Source organism: Asparagus officinalis, chromosome 6 (genome assembly GCF_001876935.1).
Source record: "Asparagus officinalis chromosome 6, Aspof.V1, whole genome shotgun sequence".
NCBI classification, from domain to species: domain Eukaryota; kingdom Viridiplantae; phylum Streptophyta; class Magnoliopsida; order Asparagales; family Asparagaceae; genus Asparagus; species Asparagus officinalis.
Window position 1 is genome coordinate 64,374,840 of NC_033799.1, and position 18,656 is coordinate 64,393,495.

General features: G+C 35.8%; 1 protein-coding gene across 4 annotated transcripts in view; it reads left to right on the top strand.

Annotated features, from left to right (window-relative positions):
• The window catches only part of LOC109845173 (DNA mismatch repair protein MSH6), a 45,500-nt gene that overhangs the window by 16,660 nt on the left and 10,184 nt on the right, over window positions 1-18,656 (top strand). For all 4 annotated transcript variants that reach the window (XM_020414388.1, XM_020414390.1, XM_020414391.1 and 1 more), the window contains exons 6-15: window positions 3,541-3,609; window positions 3,717-3,800; window positions 4,047-4,244; window positions 4,399-4,949; window positions 5,025-5,154; window positions 6,877-6,968; window positions 9,292-9,470; window positions 9,586-9,788; window positions 9,882-9,983; window positions 13,786-13,948. In XM_020414388.1, the coding sequence (XP_020269977.1) occupies window positions 3,541-3,609; window positions 3,717-3,800; window positions 4,047-4,244; window positions 4,399-4,949; window positions 5,025-5,154; window positions 6,877-6,968; window positions 9,292-9,470; window positions 9,586-9,788; window positions 9,882-9,983; window positions 13,786-13,948 (1,771 nt within the window). The remainder of the gene's footprint in view (window positions 1-3,540; window positions 3,610-3,716; window positions 3,801-4,046; window positions 4,245-4,398; window positions 4,950-5,024; window positions 5,155-6,876; window positions 6,969-9,291; window positions 9,471-9,585; window positions 9,789-9,881; window positions 9,984-13,785; window positions 13,949-18,656) is intronic.

Genomic DNA, 18,656 nt, shown 5'->3' on the forward strand with positions numbered 1-18,656 from the left:
CAGCTTTTTCTTTTCTTGATGGCATGATTTACCATGAATCTATTGAGGAGATTTTATAGAGCATCCAGTTTCTCCTATCTTGGTTTCCAACTGAATTCCTTCTTTGACTTAGAATATTCAAATTTAAGAATATAAAATTGGATTTCAATTTATTAAAATTGCTTCTTTCTAGCCAAAGTCAAATAGTTCAAATCAGAACAGAATTAGTGGAATATTAAGGATGAATCCTAATGAACTCCACTTTAGATCTGTATGAAAGTCGCCTTTGAAAATTGATTATTTCTTCTTTTCAATCTTTGAATTGTAAGTTTTAATCTGTAGAGCGTATACATATATACAAAGATATCCCTTACCTTTTACCCCTCTCCAAAGAATACGACAAGAACTGCCCTTGCTCCTTGATTGATGCCAATCTTTTTAGATGACTTGATACCATCTCTAATTGGTGCAAACTTCAAGCTTGGCTCTACGTTTGCTATAGGCCTAAACATAACTCCATCTGAAGTCGAACTCCCACGCAAGAGACCCAAGTTTGGTGCAAACTTTTCTTCCTTGTGGTTGAATATCTTTCCACCTCGGGCTATCTTCCCCTCAAGCAGCCTGTATAAGCCATCTCCACACGTCTTTCCAGTTAAAATGAGATCCCTTTTTCTGCCTATGGTATGACTCCCTTGTGCACTTAGGTGCGGTATCCTTTTCGAATCAAGCACTTGGATTCTGTACCCTTTAAGTAACCTGTAACCTCAGCTGTAGCTTCAAAATTTTACTTAATTATTTACTTAATTATTGTTGGAGGGCTAAAATCAATCAACAGATGCAAAACTCAATCTGATAAACGACGGGTAACTCGTATTAGGTTTCTCTTCCCAAATGGAGCAATAGTTCTAGCACCTGGTGATAGGTAGACAAAATAAAGATGTCTTTCCATGAATGGATCTTTTGATTGAAATGTCCTTGAGCTAACCTTGCACGGAGGATGCATATTAGATGGATCAGTATGGATCTTTTTTAATTTTATTAAGTGGTCCTGCAACCTTGCAAGTTCTAGTATGTTCTATAACTTGCAGTTCAAGAAAGTGTTTTCTTCAACTGGCCATGATCCAGTTTAAGGGACATCTTCATGTTTGCAGAAGCAATAGGAAGGGCTAAAGCTAGCACTCCTGTTAGCATCTAGGAGTACTATATAATTGTGGCCACTTCTCATCCACACATTTAAATGTGTATACTTGAAAATGGTCCCCACTTGCTTACTCACACATTGAATGAGTGGGTGATAAGTGATCGCATCACTACCATGGACCAAAATTGCTCGTTGGTACAGAGGATACCGCTATTCCTCTTTATATAAATACATAAAGTTCATGTTTCCATTCATTCATCTGCTGAGTTTTATTGAATTGTCATGTTCGGTGTTGCTGACCATAGTGTACACGTGTCCTGTGTCCCTGTCCATGCTACTTAGGTTTTGATCTTTAATATAAACTTGTAGCTCAATGCTGCTTGGGGTTTCAGACTATTAGACAGATGTTTATTTTGACTTTATGCATCAGGTGCTTCCACATCTTGCACATTGAAGCTTGAATTTTATGTGAAGATTAGTGCTCTTTGGCTTGTCTTCTATCTTAAAAGATTCAGGTAGGCCTTTAGTCTTGGTAAGAACATTTTGACATGTTTTACCCTGTGGCATGAACTCTGTCGCAGAACTATTTTCGTACAATGAACCATTGTTTTAAATATCCCCGACATGGCCTGATATATCACCCAATATATTCTTTTACAGGGTTTGCCGCAACCAATATGGTCTCTAAATATCATTTACCGCTTTCAGGGTATGGCCAATACATCAGCCGATATATTGACCGATATATCCTTTTACATGGCTTGTCGCAAAATAATATACCGCTTTTGGCAATTTTTGGGTGATATATCATGATTTTCCCATTATATCAAATGACATTTTGGCCGAAAAATTAGATGAAATGTTGCAACGTCGATTTGTACTTTTGTTTATTTTACAATGTTGATTAGTGATTCTAAACATATATTATTTATATTTTGTATGCGTAGATTTTATTAAGTATGTTGAGATTACATTTTAGTGCATTATATTATATATTCAAACATCCAATATCACATTCCGATATTTACCACATATCCCCGATATTTTCCCAATATCCGCAATCCGGTTTGAATTTTGGCCATCTGATATTTCCTTGATATCCGATATTTAAAACATTGCAATGAACCCACATTTGATAAGGAATTCTTGTATTATCCTTAGCTATGCAATTGATACTTTGTTGAATGCGTCCCGAGTTTATTTTGTATTAAAATTCTCAGACAGTTCTAACACTCTTAGCCAGTTATCTGATATGCTTGTACATTTGTGCACATATGGCTCCTATTAAAATCTATCCTAGTGAAAATAATATTAGAAAAACAATTCATCATCGCTAACATTCTTTTCCGTACTCTAACTTTGACTGTTTTCTTTTTTGGTTAATTGTTATGACCAACAACATCCCTATTTTATGCTCATTGGCGAATTCATTTCTATCACTATGTATTCTCTTTTTGTAGAAACACCGGATACTTCTTATTTCTCCAATCACCATACCAATAAAAAAACACTAAATACTCTACGAGAGGTGATCTACGTGTTTATCCATTTTCGCATCTCTTCATATCGCGTAGATTAGATTCATCCTAGATAACATAAGAATAGCTTTTCATTTCATCTTATATACAAACATATACTCACATGATATTCGATTACAAGATTTTCAAATTAAAATGAACTCTTGCTGCTTATGTTTCTCTTTACTTGAGGATCAAGTCCATTCCTTTTAGGCTTTTCCTTTTGCTAACATTGATTGTAGTATCTAATTCATCATGGGTCGTTATTATTTCATGATGAAGATCTAAGACTTGTTTCTTATATGCATTAATAGAAGTATATGAGAAGTTAATCTTTAAAGTATGCTAAATATTAGTTTCTCAATAAGCATTAAAAGTTGTTGTTTGTTATTCTTATAGAAACCTTATTTCCGTTGGTGTGTCTTAACAACAATTTTGTGTTTTACTTTTTTAGGGTTACCAAGATAACTGGCTGTAATGTGCCATATCAATGTTGTGCATCTCCTCTGTTACTGTTATTCCCTTTTTATTTCTTCTAAATCTCAAGCCTACATGGAATAGACGTGGAAGGTTGAAGATTGTAAGCTAAGATTTTTAAGGTGTTATAAGTTGGATCTCTTGGTGGGTACAAGAAATCTTTTTTCTGTATTGCGAATTATGTTCTGTTGTTATGGGATAATTTGGACATATTGATGTGGGTAATGTCACTGAACTCGTGTTTTTCTATGGAGGAGATTTCATTAGTTCTTAGGATATCTTATTTTTTGTTGCGAGAACACTTGTAACAATTCTTGTCTTAAGGACTATGAACTTGATACATGCTTCTTTATTGTAGTTTGATGTATATTGATGGCTGTAACAACTCTTTTGATTACTATCTCATGGAACTACTTGTGTTCTTAGGGAGATCAACCTCACTGTGGGTTTCCTGAAAAGAATTTTTCAACGAATTTAGAGAAATTGGCAAGAAAGGTATACACATCAAATTAGCATGTTTCTTCATGAATTCAGATAGCAAGTCTTAAACAGTGATGACATCAGTTTGATGGGAATTTCATTGGGATCTCTTGGTAATGCAGGGATATCGTGTTCTTGTTGTGGAGCAGACTGAAACACCACAACAACTTGAACTTCGCCGAAAAGAGACGGGGTCGAAAGATAAGGTAAATGATATTGCTGAAGCTCACTAGTCTAATTGTACATCTGTCTCCTTACAGTGTAGCTAATTCAGTAATTTGAAAACGAGGTATAAGTCATTGGTTTTTTTCTATAGTGTTTTAAAATATACTATTTTCTTTACCTGTTAGTTTCAGTTAGTACCATGTGATTTCCTTCTGTTTCATTTTGAAACTATATATTGTTTAACCTTGTTATATTAATAAAATTCTGTGACTATTTTTCCTCTAAAGGTTGTTAAACGGGAAATTTGTGCCATGGTTACAAAGGGAACACTGATCGAAGGAGACTCACTTTTGACAAATCCCGATACTTCATATCTAATGTCAATTACTGAGAAAAGCAACTTCTTAGAGAATCAAAAGAAAGAAAGCATAGTCATAGGCATCTGTTTGGTTGATGTTTCCACAAGCATGTTTATGCTAGGACAGGTTTGTTTTCTGATTTTTCTTGTCCATTTAATATGGGGATTCCATAGTACTTAGAAAAAGTCTGTTATTTGTCTTCCTGTGTTCATTTAATGTATAATTCCATCAGTTTTGCATCGTATCCTTGTTATGAAAACTGTTGCTCTTCTATTGCCAGTTCGAAGATGATTCTGAGCGTCACTGCTTATGTTCTATACTGTCGGAATTACGACCTGTAGAAATCATCAAGCCTTCAGAACTGCTCAGTCCTGAAACTGAAAATGTTTTGAAGTACCACACAAGAAATCCATTAATTAATAACTTGGTTCCTTCAGCGGAATTTTGGGATGCTAAAAAAACTATTGACGAGATCAGAAATATTCATTGGGTCCTGACACATTCAACATCAGAATTATCAACTTATGTAAATGGTGACAATTCTGATAATTCAGATACATCGGAGAGACATTCAGGGGGCCTTCCAGACGTTTTATCTGAAGTGGTGACTGCAGGGCCGAATGAATGCTGTACACTTTCTGCTCTTGGTGGTTGTCTTTTTTATTTGAGGCAAGCTTTCCTTGAAGAAGCATTACTCAAGTGTGCTAAGTTTGAAAGACTTCAGTGCAGTGGTTTCTCTGCCACTGCTAAGAGGACACATATGATACTTGATGCAGCAGCACTTGAAAACCTTGAGATATTGGAGAACAAGAAAAATGGAGGCCTCTCTGGGTATTTGAAGCATAAGATATTTACATTTACATAGTCAATTTGTGTATCAAAAGTTAACATTCTTTCTTGATGCAGGACACTATTTGCGCAATTAAATCATTGTGTCACATCTAATGGGAAAAGGATGCTTAAGAGTTGGCTTGCAAGACCACTATATAACAAGAGTTTAATTTTGGAACGCCAAGATGCCATAGCAGGTTTGAAGGTTAGTAATGTGTTTTATGGAAGAAAAGTTTCTTCCATCAGTGCATGTTGGTGTAATTTTTCTGAGAAAGGCCTTTTTGTGGGTCATGAACTTTATTGCTATTTTTGTTGGAATTTTATTTGGTTCATTTGAAAAATGAGTTAATCTGCAAACCCTCCCCAACCCCAACCACCACAACCTCCTAGTAATAAATAAACAGGAAAAGAGAACATAAAAATAATACAGATACATCCAACCATACAAACTCATGCAGCTGCCTAACTGCATGCAATAATTGGACAATCTAGGTGAAATAGGCACCAGACAGTTTGAACTTTGACCCGCTTTCCTTTTGGATTTTGACTTATGTGTGAATTTTAGTCTGTCCACATAGTTTAATTTGAGTTTTTGCTTACATCTATTTTCATTGTCAAGTTTTTCTTTCTAAACAATTGGTGCTGCATTTATCAAATGTTTTTATGATATGCTTCTCTGAGATTTTGTTGTGAATTATAAATATCATCACTCTTTTTAATGAAATACCTTCAGCATTATGTATGTCTAATTGTGTTTTGTACATTTCTGTCAGTCATTCTTGAGCTTTAAGTGCTTCCATGGGTCAAGCTTTAAGTGCTTGAAAAAAATTACTATATGTTATTAAGCTAGGTTAATTTCTTAAATTTCTAGCTTTAGAAGCCTAAGTTATACTTATGTTAAACCAGAAAATCTAGATATTGTATTTGATCAATGGAAAAAAGAAAAAAAAAGAAAAAAAAAACTAGTATGTCAGGTTTAGCATGGCTTTGATGAGGAATTTTTTTGTATACAGTGGTTACACTTACCTAACTGCGATTAAAATGTTTAGGCTATTGAACAGATGGCCAATGCATGAAGATAATAGGACAATGTTCTGTTTAGGACAATGTTCTGTTTACTGTGTTCTTTCACTTTATATTCACTTTATTAAAGATTTAATTTAATTTGAGTTTCTGTACATGTGCCTGTGAAGTGTCAAGGCTTTGAATTTGATATGAAAGATATGATTTTCAAAATAGAAGGAAAATAATCTATTCTGGGATGAAAATTGAAAAATACTTGCTATGTACTTTGGTATATACTGAAAGGGGTGTGATAAATTTTTTCTATTACCGACTGTAATGGTTACCTTTCTAATAAGAGAGATTCAGGATAACGTGTGGTTAAGTGACCTGCTGGAGGTAAATCAAAAAGGAAATTAAGGCATGAGATAAGAATACAGATGAAAAGAGTAACAAGAGAGTATAACCAATAATTCTAGAACAGAAATAGAAAGATAACAGAAAAATGCTTGTAGAGATAATAGAAAGGTTGAAGAAAAGTCGGCCTATTAAGCTATCTGTAGATTAAACCTTCTTTAGTAATTGGATATTTGAATTTATATAGTATGCAAACCTACTATCTAAAATTGTTATTAAATCGTAGCGAAAGCTGAGAGAAAAAAAATGAGCCCAATAGTGGCTGCCATGGGTTAATACTGGACAAGAGGTTTTGGTCAATGGTTGTCTTTTTCTCCAAGATTTGATGTAATCTAGTAATTGTCTCCATGGAAATAGGAAAAACAAGTAGGGCTTGTATCTCCATATAAATTCTTTCAATCTGTAGAGAAACAATTGCATGAAATTGTTTGATTAATTGATCTGAGTTTTAAGACTTTGTTTTTGGTCAAAAAATGTACTTTCTATTAATTGTAAATCTTCCTATCAGGGTACTGGTGTTGCTTCTGCACTTGAATTTCGTAAAGAGTTATTGAGGCTTCCAGACATGGAGCGGTTACTAGCACGCCTCTTTGCTATCTGGTATTATTGATTGACTATAATAGTTTTGTGCAATCATTTATTTTCATCACATCATTTCATGGAGGATACTGTATTGCAGTCTAGTCTGTTTCATGCACCGTCAGTTTTATCTCTGCGTTATCTTACTCATTTGTTAATTTTATAAATTAAGGCTACCATTTACGGTAGTAATACCAGCTTTAGTCTGTTTGATGTTTTGTATCACAGTTTTATGGCTTAGCTAATTTTTATATGCCATAAAGCATTCATGGTTGTTACATAAATGCAATTTTAGAGATCTGTCTCATAGTTAGTTGAATAATGCACAATCAACCACTTTCAAGATCAGTTTCTCCATAGAAATGGACAAGATCTTTTAAACAGTATGCATGGTAGGTTAGGTTAAATCTTGTTCGGATTATATGAAAGCATACGGACAAAAATTGAGATCTTAGGCAAGCACGCAAATCCTAGAAAATAAATGACAATTTATAAACATGAGTTTATGGGGCTGGGAGCAAGTCTTATGTTCATAGGTAGCAACAAATAAAGTTTGTTATTCAAAGAGAGATTATAAATTACACAGAAGGGATCCAAGATCTCGAAACCTTTTCTCACAAATTATGGAAATCAGCCTTTTGGATCTATACTCTTATCTTACCAAAAGGCTTTTTGAAGTCTCTCAAAAGGTCATTGAATCCATTGGAAAAACCTGTGTTTATCGCGCAGTTTCCTAGTAAGATTCCTCACAAAAGCCTGAAAAATTTTGGTATAAATTGGACTTCTAAAATAAAACTTACTGAAGAATCAAACAGTACCCTTGTTAGGAGCTGAGTTTTGCCGCCTATACGCTGCATTATTGAGGAACAGAGGAAGTAGGTGGCTACTCGCACAGCATATAGATGGTGCATTTGAACCTAAGAAATTGGGCGCCTAATAGCACTGCCTATGTGTAGTGCTCTTCGAAGTATAGGGATGATTCCGGTGGAGGAGGATTCAAGAAATCATCTTAACAAATCTATCATGTTATGTCAGGTGGTCCAATAAAGGGAGTTTTTTGTTGAATTATTTTTTTCTCTGCCCACTATTATTAATCAACATCTTCAGTTTCCCATTCATGCAACTGTTTAATAATAGTGGGCAGAAACTCCATGATTTTAGGACTCAAAAAGCATTGAAGAGTTCCTTATCAGCTAAATCTCCATCCTGTGAATATAATGTCCAACGCCATTGATCTTTTTATTGTCGAAATGCTGCAGCAGAAACATCATCATGGTTATGTAGCATTACAGGCAATATCCTGGATGCCAATAGTTAATTCTAAAAACATATTCATTCTGATTAGCCGTAGAGTAATAGTCAAAGCATATCCTATATTTTACTGAATCAAACCATGTCCAACAAACGAGCACAACTATAAAAAATCAAACCATGATGGGGAAATCAATAATAGAGGTGCAGATTTGCTTGGGGGGTTGGGGGTATGGGGGAACAGACCTACAAGGGAAAACAACTATTTTTTTGGGTCTAGGGTTTTTACAGCCGGATGAAGGCTTGATCATGGAGCGAAGAGGGCAAAAGGATAAGTCGAAATGATGGTTCGTCATCGTTGAGGTCAAGGTGGTATCGGGGTGACATCCACGTAGGGGCAGCGGTTATGGTGGCAACAAGGCTTGGGGGTAGTGGCGTGGTGGTACTGTTGGGTACGTAGCGGAGCTAGGGTTAGGGTTTTGGAGAGGGCTAGGGTTCTATAGAGGGCTCTTGGATGTTGATGGAGAGGCTAGGGTTTTGGAGAATGTAGGATGGAGGGCCGAGATTTAGTAGGAGGGGATCCCTTGTGTGGCTCTGATACTGTGTAACTGGGGTAATCAGAAAGGATCATTAGGCCCTCTCTTCTCAAGTCTTATTAATAGAACTAAATTTACAAAGTAGTTTGTTCCTAATCAACATGGCACTGAACAAAACACAACAAACTCATCACAATGGTTCTCAACATATACAAACTATCAAGTAATGATCAAGTAAAAGCATGTAAACTAAGCTACAACATTAGCTATTTACTGGTGCTGTGTAAGCCAATTCTTCATAGTATTTGACATATCTATGTGTGATCCACATGACACATGTAACGGTTTGCATCAAAAATTGTTAGTTAGGTAAAGATGGAATGTGCCAACTATAACTTGAGCAACAATCTGAATAAACAATGGCATAGTTGATGATAATGAACAGTTTTGTTAAAATTTAACTTCCTTGAAGTATTTTCAAGAAGGATTCTGTATAAGTTTTGACCTAATAACTAATTGTTATATTCTATGTTTCTCTTACTTTGGATGGACAACAGTGACAGTAATGGAAGAAATGCGAATAGAGTAGTTCTTTATGAAGATGCAGCAAAGAAGCAGCTTCAGGAATTTATTGCTGCTCTTCGGGGTTGCGAAGTGATGATTCAAGCATGCTCCTCCCTGAGTACTATTTTAACTAATACAGAATCAAGTTTGCTTCATCATTTACTGACACCAGGTAGCATTGAATATACTCAATGAAACTAATAAGTCTGAACTTTATTATTTGGCATACAAATTCATCCTTTTGGTTCTGCATTTTTTTTAATAACTGTAACGAGTAATGAACGCAGGCAAAGGGCTACCTGACGTTTCTTCAGTTTTAAAGCACTTCAAGGAGGCATTTGACTGGATAGAAGCTGAACGTTCAGGGAGGATTATACCTCATGAAGGAGGTGATATTGAATATGATACAGCTTGCAAGACGTTGAGGGACATTGAGTCTTCTCTGAAGAGTTACCTGAAAGAACAACGCAGAATACTTGGGGATTCATCGGTAAATTATATCTATAAATGCAGCACAAACTTGCCTGTGCTTATCCTTCCCATTGCATTGAATAAACATCTACCACTACATTCTTGTTTGTAGGTTACTTACGCTACTGTCGGGAAAGATTCATACCTCCTAGAAGTACCCGAAAGCCTGAGTTTGTCTGTCCCCCGGGGATATGAATTATGCTCTTCGAAAAAGGTATATGACAATACTATGCCTGGACTCTACGTAGCTACTTCTTTCGTTGTTTTAATTAACTTTCTAAGAATGTTTTTTTAAAGTCTATGCAATGCTAGATTATTTTATAAACTCTTTATCATTTCATAGGGTTCAGCATGTTTGTGAATGTATACTCTCTTCTGTGTATAACAATTGCTATGCTACTTCATAGGCTAGGATCCTATTGATAGGATTTAAGCTTCGGTCCTATTTGGCGAGAAGCATAGGACATTTGTAGCACTAAGAGAGAATCAGGATCTAAAGCAATTGAATTTCTTTCATGTGTATCAGGTGAAATCAAATTGGACAGCTTTTAGTAACAAGCTTGTTATATTTAAGGTCTAAAATATTATAAAATATAAAATTTGGTGTAGAAAATGTCTGCACGATGTAGCTTAAGATAAATGGTCAGGATTCCTTATTTTGAAGCTCTATATATTGTTTTGTCTAAATATGCTACTTTACTCTTTCATTTTGTAAGTTGCTGATCGGTCGGAAAATCTTTTCAAATAATATTCTTTTTTTAGTCTATTTAAATAGCGTATATTACATCATTTACATCTAAATGGCTGAGTGGATTTTAAATCTTGATGCTTTAACGTACACTTTTTAATTGGACCACAATCAAATTCTACAATTGGATTCTAATTGTACATGTACACACTTATTATCACAAGCTTGAATTTATATAATTGTTGCATGTTAAAATAACTTTTTGGAGCTTTAGTTTCTTTTCACAACTTGTCTTGTGGAGCATGGTGATTTTTCCCTTGATAGATGAATCACTAGACCTTTTGATTATATTATTCACATTTTTGTTTTTGTTTGTTTTACCTTATCAGACGACTAATATGATACAATTCATAGCCACATTAATATAAATATAATACTTTTTCTAGGATCTTGTTTGTAACTTGTTCTATTTTCAGTCATTTAAAGTGATAACTAATAACTTTATAAACTAGTTGTTACGCCCCGGGCCCATGGGCCCGTTGGCGTGTGCAAGCCGTAAGTCTACGGAGAGCAACTCGCGGGTTGGCTAAATCTATTTTGTCAAAATGCTATCACTAGTTACTCTTAGGCAGTTTTTCTCTATTTAAACCACTAACATTTTTTCACACTAGTCTATGTGGGACTAAAGTGTAGGGGTGTCACAATCATCCTACCTTACAAAGATGTCCTTCTTGTTGTCACAACATGATAATTGGCACATCTCAGTATCACTGCCAGGTGATGTGGACTCTAGAGGCTACGGGTTGTAGAGGTGGCTCCTACCGCATCCACGTGGTGTAGCACTTAGCCCCATATAGCACTTAGCTTCACACTTCCGGCTGGCTAACTTCTTTGATACCATTTGTCACGCCTCGGGCGCACGGGCCCGTTGGCGCGTGCAAGCTGTAAGTCCACGTAGAGCAACTCGCGGGTTGTCTAAATCCACTTTGCCAAAATGCTAGCACTAGTTATTCTTGGGCCTTAAGCTTTTCTCTATTTAATCCACTAACATTTCTTCACGCTAGTCTGTAGGGGACTAAAGTGTGGGGGTGTCACACTAGTGATCATTATTAAACAAAACAATAATGTTGACGTAATGCATACACACATATATTTGCATAGACTCGTGCGCACACAAAACATATTATACACACACACACACACACACACACACACACACATATATATATATATATATATGTATGTATGTATGTATGTATGTATGTGTGTGTGTGTGTATACACACACACACACATACATATATTTATACATACATTATCAATGTTTTAAAAATTGGTCTACTTTATAGATACATCGCCGATATATTGGGTTTGGACCACTGCCGATATGATTTCTAGTAAATTAAAGTTATTGTTTTTCACCAATTTCCTCTGATATATCAGTGAAAATCTGACAAATAGGCCACTTTTTATAGGGTCTAAATCGGCTGATTTTGTCAAAAAAAACCCAACTATTCCTTGGGTTTTGGGTCCCAATACCCTTGTTTTTCAGACCCAAACCCGATACCAGCTACATAAAATCAAAACTACCGATCCTACTCGTTGTTTCCCATTACATCTGGAGCAACCAACCCTAATTTCTCTTTGTCGCTCCGATCTCTCCCAAAGTTCAGTGGTTCGATAACTTCGAGTCCTTTCTCGAAAGCATTTTGGTATATTTACATTTCATTAAGTGTGCTTAGATTGCATTTTAGGACATTATATTATATATGCTCACCATTCAATATGACACTTTGATTCTTACTAATCGCCGATGTATTCCCTATTACCGCAATTCGATATGAATTTTGGTCATGCAATAAATTTCCGATGACCAATATTTAAAATCTTTGTACACACATAAGCATGCGCACACATAGCTATAACCATATATACATATATATATGTATAAACACATACTCTGTGTGTGTAGCTGTTTGTGTGCACGCGTACGCGTACGTGCATGTTTGAGTGTGCACACGCATATATATAAATATGTGTATATATTCAAATATATGTTTGTAGAGATGCATATATATTTTTATACAGGTATATGTGTGAATTCATGAGAGAGAATGAGGTTATCGGTAATTTTTCCTTCTCAAAATGCCAATTCACTGGTGATATGGGCTAATAAAAGAGTTAAGGTAATGAGGGGCCAGTTATCTGTAATTTTTTTTCTTAATACACCAATTTACTAATGGTAAGTGCTAATAAAAGAGTTAAGGGGATGAGTGGGTCGTCTGCAATTTATCTTACATACATATGCGTAGACATATGCATGCATACACACACACATACACATAGAGAAGTACAAAGACACACACAAGAACATGAGCACACACAAGTCACCCAAATCAATTAATCCTTGGGTCTTAAAATTTTTTGTTCTTTTGATTTTTTTTCTCTTTTCACATGCCATATATGATCTCACTATAGAATCTTACAGTTGCCACAGAATATTTGTGTAGTTGAGGCATTAGAGCCACAAGTTAACAATGGTTCCAGTGAGTAGTATGCAATTTATATGGAACCTCTGTTGAAGAGATAAAATAAAAGTTGTTTGTTCTTAATAATTGGATGAGTATTGGCCCTTATAGCCATCAGAAAAAAGGTTTTAAGGCTTCAAGTGGCCTCGGACAACTTCCGAAAGATGTTAGATTCTTGAGTTCAAATCTGAAAACCTTGTGTTTTGAGGGGAAATTTTCTGAGAAATTCTAGGAAAAAAACATTTGTTACATAAGCTCACCTCAATATCAGATAACTGAATGTAGTTGAAAATATTTGGAATGACTTGGCTCTTTTTTTTTTAATTTACCAATGCACATATCGGATTAGACTTAAAAAAGAAATAGTACAGAGTTTGAGTTTGCTGTAGTATATGTAGTTTTGTTCATAAGAGACAACAAGTAACCCTACTATTTTTTTTCTTCGTTGTTTGTGGTAACCTTCTATTCATGGTTGGTCAGCGTATCTTAGTTTAGTTACATAGACTTCCTATGCATTTCTAATAGATCAGTAATCAGTAATGTCATCACAAAGCCGCATAGTTAGAAATGAGAAGACCATTCCTTCCATGTATAATTATTATTCACTTGGTGTATTCTCATGACTACTGAGAAGTTACAAGCAGATTTATCCATATGAAAAATAATTATTGTGAACCATCAGAAATGAACTTGAACTTCTGTCAAGGATGCCTTTAATGAAACTAATCTTTCTAAAGAAAATTTTTAAAGGTTTTCTCTTACATTAAGATGATCCTGCTTTGTTTTGTGTACTTGTTAAAGGGATACGTTCGATATCGGACACCAGAAATTAAGAAGTATTTGTCAAAACTTGCTCAAGCTGAAGCAGACAGAGAATCTAAATTGAAAAGTATTCTTCAGAGACTATTAGGGCAATTCAGTGAGCACCATAATAAATGGAGGCTGTTGGTTTCTGTAATAGCAGGTATTCCACTCCATTATTAGTAATTATGCTGTGTTTTGTCACATATATTTTCTACCATTTCAAATCATATTCTTTCTATGTTGAATATAACAACGACAACAACAAAGCCTTTATCCCAAATTAGGGCAAGTTCTATTTCACATATATTATCTACTCTTTTTGTGTTGAATATGATCATGTTGAGTTGCATTCTTTGCTTTTGATTGGCAGTTTTCTAGGTCTTTTGGTCAGTATCTCATCCCTGAAGTTGCAATGTGATTTCTTATAAAAAAACTTGATCATCTATCCTTTCTTTCGTACTAATAGTTGGAGGCTTCTTCCTTCTTTCTATAAGCTTGAGCTGCACAACATACTTATCTAATAGGCAACTCCCTTCTCCTCCCCCAAACCAACATCATCCCCACCCCTAGTAAAGTAGGGACACATTATAGTGTGGTAAGGCCCTTCTGTTGTGACTTTTAGGGTTTAATGTAGATAATTTTATAAAGGAGATTAAGAACAAACAAACTTCCATGATGAACAAGCTGATTTTATGTGGTTCAGTGATATGCCTACGTCCACGGGAGAAGCGGAGCTTTTTTTATTACTTGAAGGATAACAATACAATGTTTCTTTTATTTTCTAGCATCGACAAAAAAGTAATCTCTTTTGTCTTATAAATCCTCACAAGAGTATCATTTCCTTTTTCTTCTTTTTCTTCATCCTCTTAGAGCTCATGTCTCTCATCTTACAACGAACCTCTCAATTTCTATTGATTGATTCTTTTCTCCTATGTTGAGTTCATGTAAGATTCCTCTCCATGATGCCTTTGACAAATTCTAATTCCATAAGATTCCTTTCTCATGATGCCTTTACCTAGGATTATTCAAATGTTAATCACCTTTCAATTATAAGTCGATTCTAATTTTAATTTTTTCTTTAAGGTCAAGGCCACTCGAAATAAAATTAGGATTTGACTTGAATTGTTTCAATGCATACCATATTCAATATCACCCCTTAACTTGTACTGAACAATCTATGGCTTTGTTGCGCCAACTGCACGGCTTCCACCTAAAAGTATGTACTGCTCTCAGTAAGTATCTAAACACCTTCATGACCTTGACTTAAAGTCATGTACCGATCTCAACACCTTAGTACCTGAGCCTATATTGGACGGGAATATTACCCATACTAGTGTGAGTGCTGGTACGAGATACAACAAATTTGTAAAAGATAGGTTTTGGGGACACAAAATCAGTGTTTTAAAGCGATGCTCCATAGTGTTTTAGGTGCTTAGCCGGTACCTTATTGTTTGGAACATCATGCGTGATGAAGGCTACTAAATCGAGTGCCTTTTGGCGCCTCCAGAGTTCGCCTTGTTGCCTCATGAGCTTGCATTAGACATGTGCAAAGAGGCACGGAATGTTCGGCATTTGTTTTGAATTTTTGAAGGCATGAGAGGTGTCTGATTTAAAGCAAAATTCGTTTTGAATTTTTGTTTCTTTTTTTCTTGTCTGATTTTTTGTTATTTTTTGTTGTAATGTACTATATTATGCATATCATTTTGACGATATGACACAATTTGAGCAATAAGAGTTTAAACTTTGTCGCTTAATTATCTATATTAGTAGTTGCTAGTTATTATTATTGTTCAATATTTGTTAGTTACTACTTTATTTAAATAGTTTGACTTGTTAGATATCATAATTTGTGATCTTGAAACTTTGAGTGTGATTAATTTATCTAGTTGTGATTGTTGTTACACACCTGCAACCCGATACCGATTGTTGGCCACCAACCATCGTTCTGTGCGGAAGCGTTACCTGCGGAAGAGTCAACAAAACTCCCAATTAGATCTCCTTCACAGACCGATCGAGCATCCAGCGATGTGAGAATGTTGAGAAACTTCTTCGAACTAAAAAGAAATAAGTAAATTATCGTAGAAAAGAGAATAATTGTGCAAAGACATGAGATTTAAGTTGTTCGGCAAGTGCCTATGTCCATAGGGATATGTTTGAGTCTTCTTAATACTAGTGATAACAATAAACAAACTTTCTTATATGTTCTCAAAAGAATCCAGAAGAAAACATCTCTAAATTTCTCTAAAAACATCTCTAAATAGACTTTAGATTTCTCTCTTTCTCTTTTTTTCAATATGCAACTCACCTTGACTTTTTTCTGTTTTAAATGTTGACCTGGAAGGCCTCTATTCATAGGATATAAACCGGATACAATACTATATAAGACTCTTGACCCGAATAGAGTTTCAAAACAATCACAATTAATCTAACTTTGTTTGACTGACTAGGTCCAACCAGCAAGTATGACTAGCCAGTATACTGGCAGCGATATGCCACCGATCGAACTAGCAAGTGTACCATTGCACATTTGCCATTTCGCCTTGTTTTTTTCCTGCTTCATTTCTGACTCTTCTGATGTTTTTTGGGCTGAAATTCAAGGCTAATTTCCAACGATCTCTACTTTAGGTTTATATGAAGCTACCTTTAAAATCATCGATCCACCCTTGTCACATTCTGCTGTAACATTATAAAACCATAGTGAACAAACACCTTAAAGAAATTATCTTCAAAGTTCTCTCTTCTAATGGGTTGGCTGGCACTATCATCGCTCGTTGTTTGGTGCCAAGCCCTTTGTCGACTTGACACCAACACTTATGGCTGCACCCTCCAAGCTCGGCTCTCGACTTGTCGCCGATTGCATCTTAACTCCACCTAGAGTTGAACTCTCGTTTTAGCTCTCCCTTGAAACCCATGTTTTGAGCATACCCCTCTTTCTTGTGGTCTTATGTCATCTTGAAAATGAAGCTCCTCCTTGAACTCTAATTCCTTTAGGCATCCGATATAGGCCATTTTCACAAATCTTTCCCTTAAGGATGAGATTCCTAGTGCAATATACAGTAATAACCCTCTGTGCACTTGGGTTCGGTAACCATAGAGTCAAGCACCCCTAATGATGTTAGATTCAGTCTCGCCTTCGGGACTAATTGAACATTTGCCAAAGCGACCATGCTCCCCTTATTACTGCCGTCATGACCTCTTCTACTCCCACGACGTCGCATCTCATGTTATCTACCATATAGACCGTGTTCTTGACTCCTAGCATCAGGGACACATACATGCTCGTTTAGGAACATATATGTGCGGTGCCCAGAATCTAATACCCAACCATCAGAAGAAGTGTTGTTCTTAGAAACCATTAACACCTCGACTCAATGCCTTTCACCCTCTGAAACCACTAACTTGTCATCTACTTGATTTTCCATCATAAGCGCTACATAGGAAGGTTGCGTCGCAGTCCGATCCTCCATGTTTTGTCCCCACAACTACTCTTTTCATTTGAAGCAGTCTTTACATGACCCTTCCCTTGACAAAAGTAATATTACTTAGCCCATGATCTTGTCCCGTTCTAAGATCTCTAGCTCATATCTGCCACTAACTCGTCACCCAATCGTCACCCAACTCATCACTAACACGCTGTCATTGCTGAAAATCCCCATGAGAAGTGCCATTTTGACCTCGCCCTCGGTGATTGTCTCCTTGCTTACTGTCAATGGTGGCTTCAGATATTGGTAACTCTTGAGAAGAGTGTTCTGTAGAATTATCACTTTGTTCACATCTTTAAGTTTTGATCCTTTCCCTCGTTAACTCGGTTATAATCCTGTTGAAGTTGCTTAGATGCTCTAACTCACCGTACAATCCTTTATCCGTAGTCTATACAACTACTGCCTCCAGTACAAGTTGGTGGATAGACTTTTGGCCATGTACAACTTTTTAAGTTTCTTCCACATTCTAATTGTGCTTTTCTCCTCAATCACGTTATATATCTCTTAATACAATTAAGAGAGTAGGACTGTACTCTGCGCGTTTCAATTCATCCTCATCCACATGTCACTTGTCATCTTCTCCAGATTCTTGTCACCTCCTAGTAAAGCTTGATCTAGGTAGAATCAAGATCGCCTCCATCATCTTATACCAAAGCAAAAAAATCTCTCTTATCATCCAGCATCTCAAACTCGGTCTTCATCACCGAAGAACATTCTATTGCCATGTTGCAAGATCAAGTCTTTTTCCAAAGATAAGTCTCATCTAATTTGAACTGGCTCTGATAGCAATTGTTGGTGCACACCTGACACCTGCCGTATCTCGATACCGATTGTTGGTCACCAATTGGTGTTCTGCATGAAGGTGTTGTTTGTGGAAGCGTCACTGAAACTCCCAATTAATCTATCATCCATCAATGTGAGAACACCGAGAAACTTGTTATAACTAAAGAGAAACAAGTAGACCATGATAGAATAGAGAATAACAATGCAAAGACGAGAGATTTATGTGGTTCGGTAATCTCCTACATCCACGGCGAGAGATTTGAGTTATTATAATAGAGATTACAGGATACAAACTTTCTTGCATTGTCAAAAGAATCCATAAGAAACTTTGTCAATCATATAAAAAAGATCTCTACAAAACCATTAAATCTGTCATTAGTTCTTTCTACCTATCTTTTAAACATGCAACTCTCTTTGGCTTTTTCTCTTTTAAACCTAGACTTGAAAGACCTCAATTTATAAAATCCAAATTGGATATAATACCATATAGAATTGCTAACCCGAATAGAAATCCAAAACGTTCAGTATCAACCTAGGTCGATCTGATCAACCGCTGTGAACGGTCTTATACTAGCAACAACAATTTTTTTTTAAAACCAAACC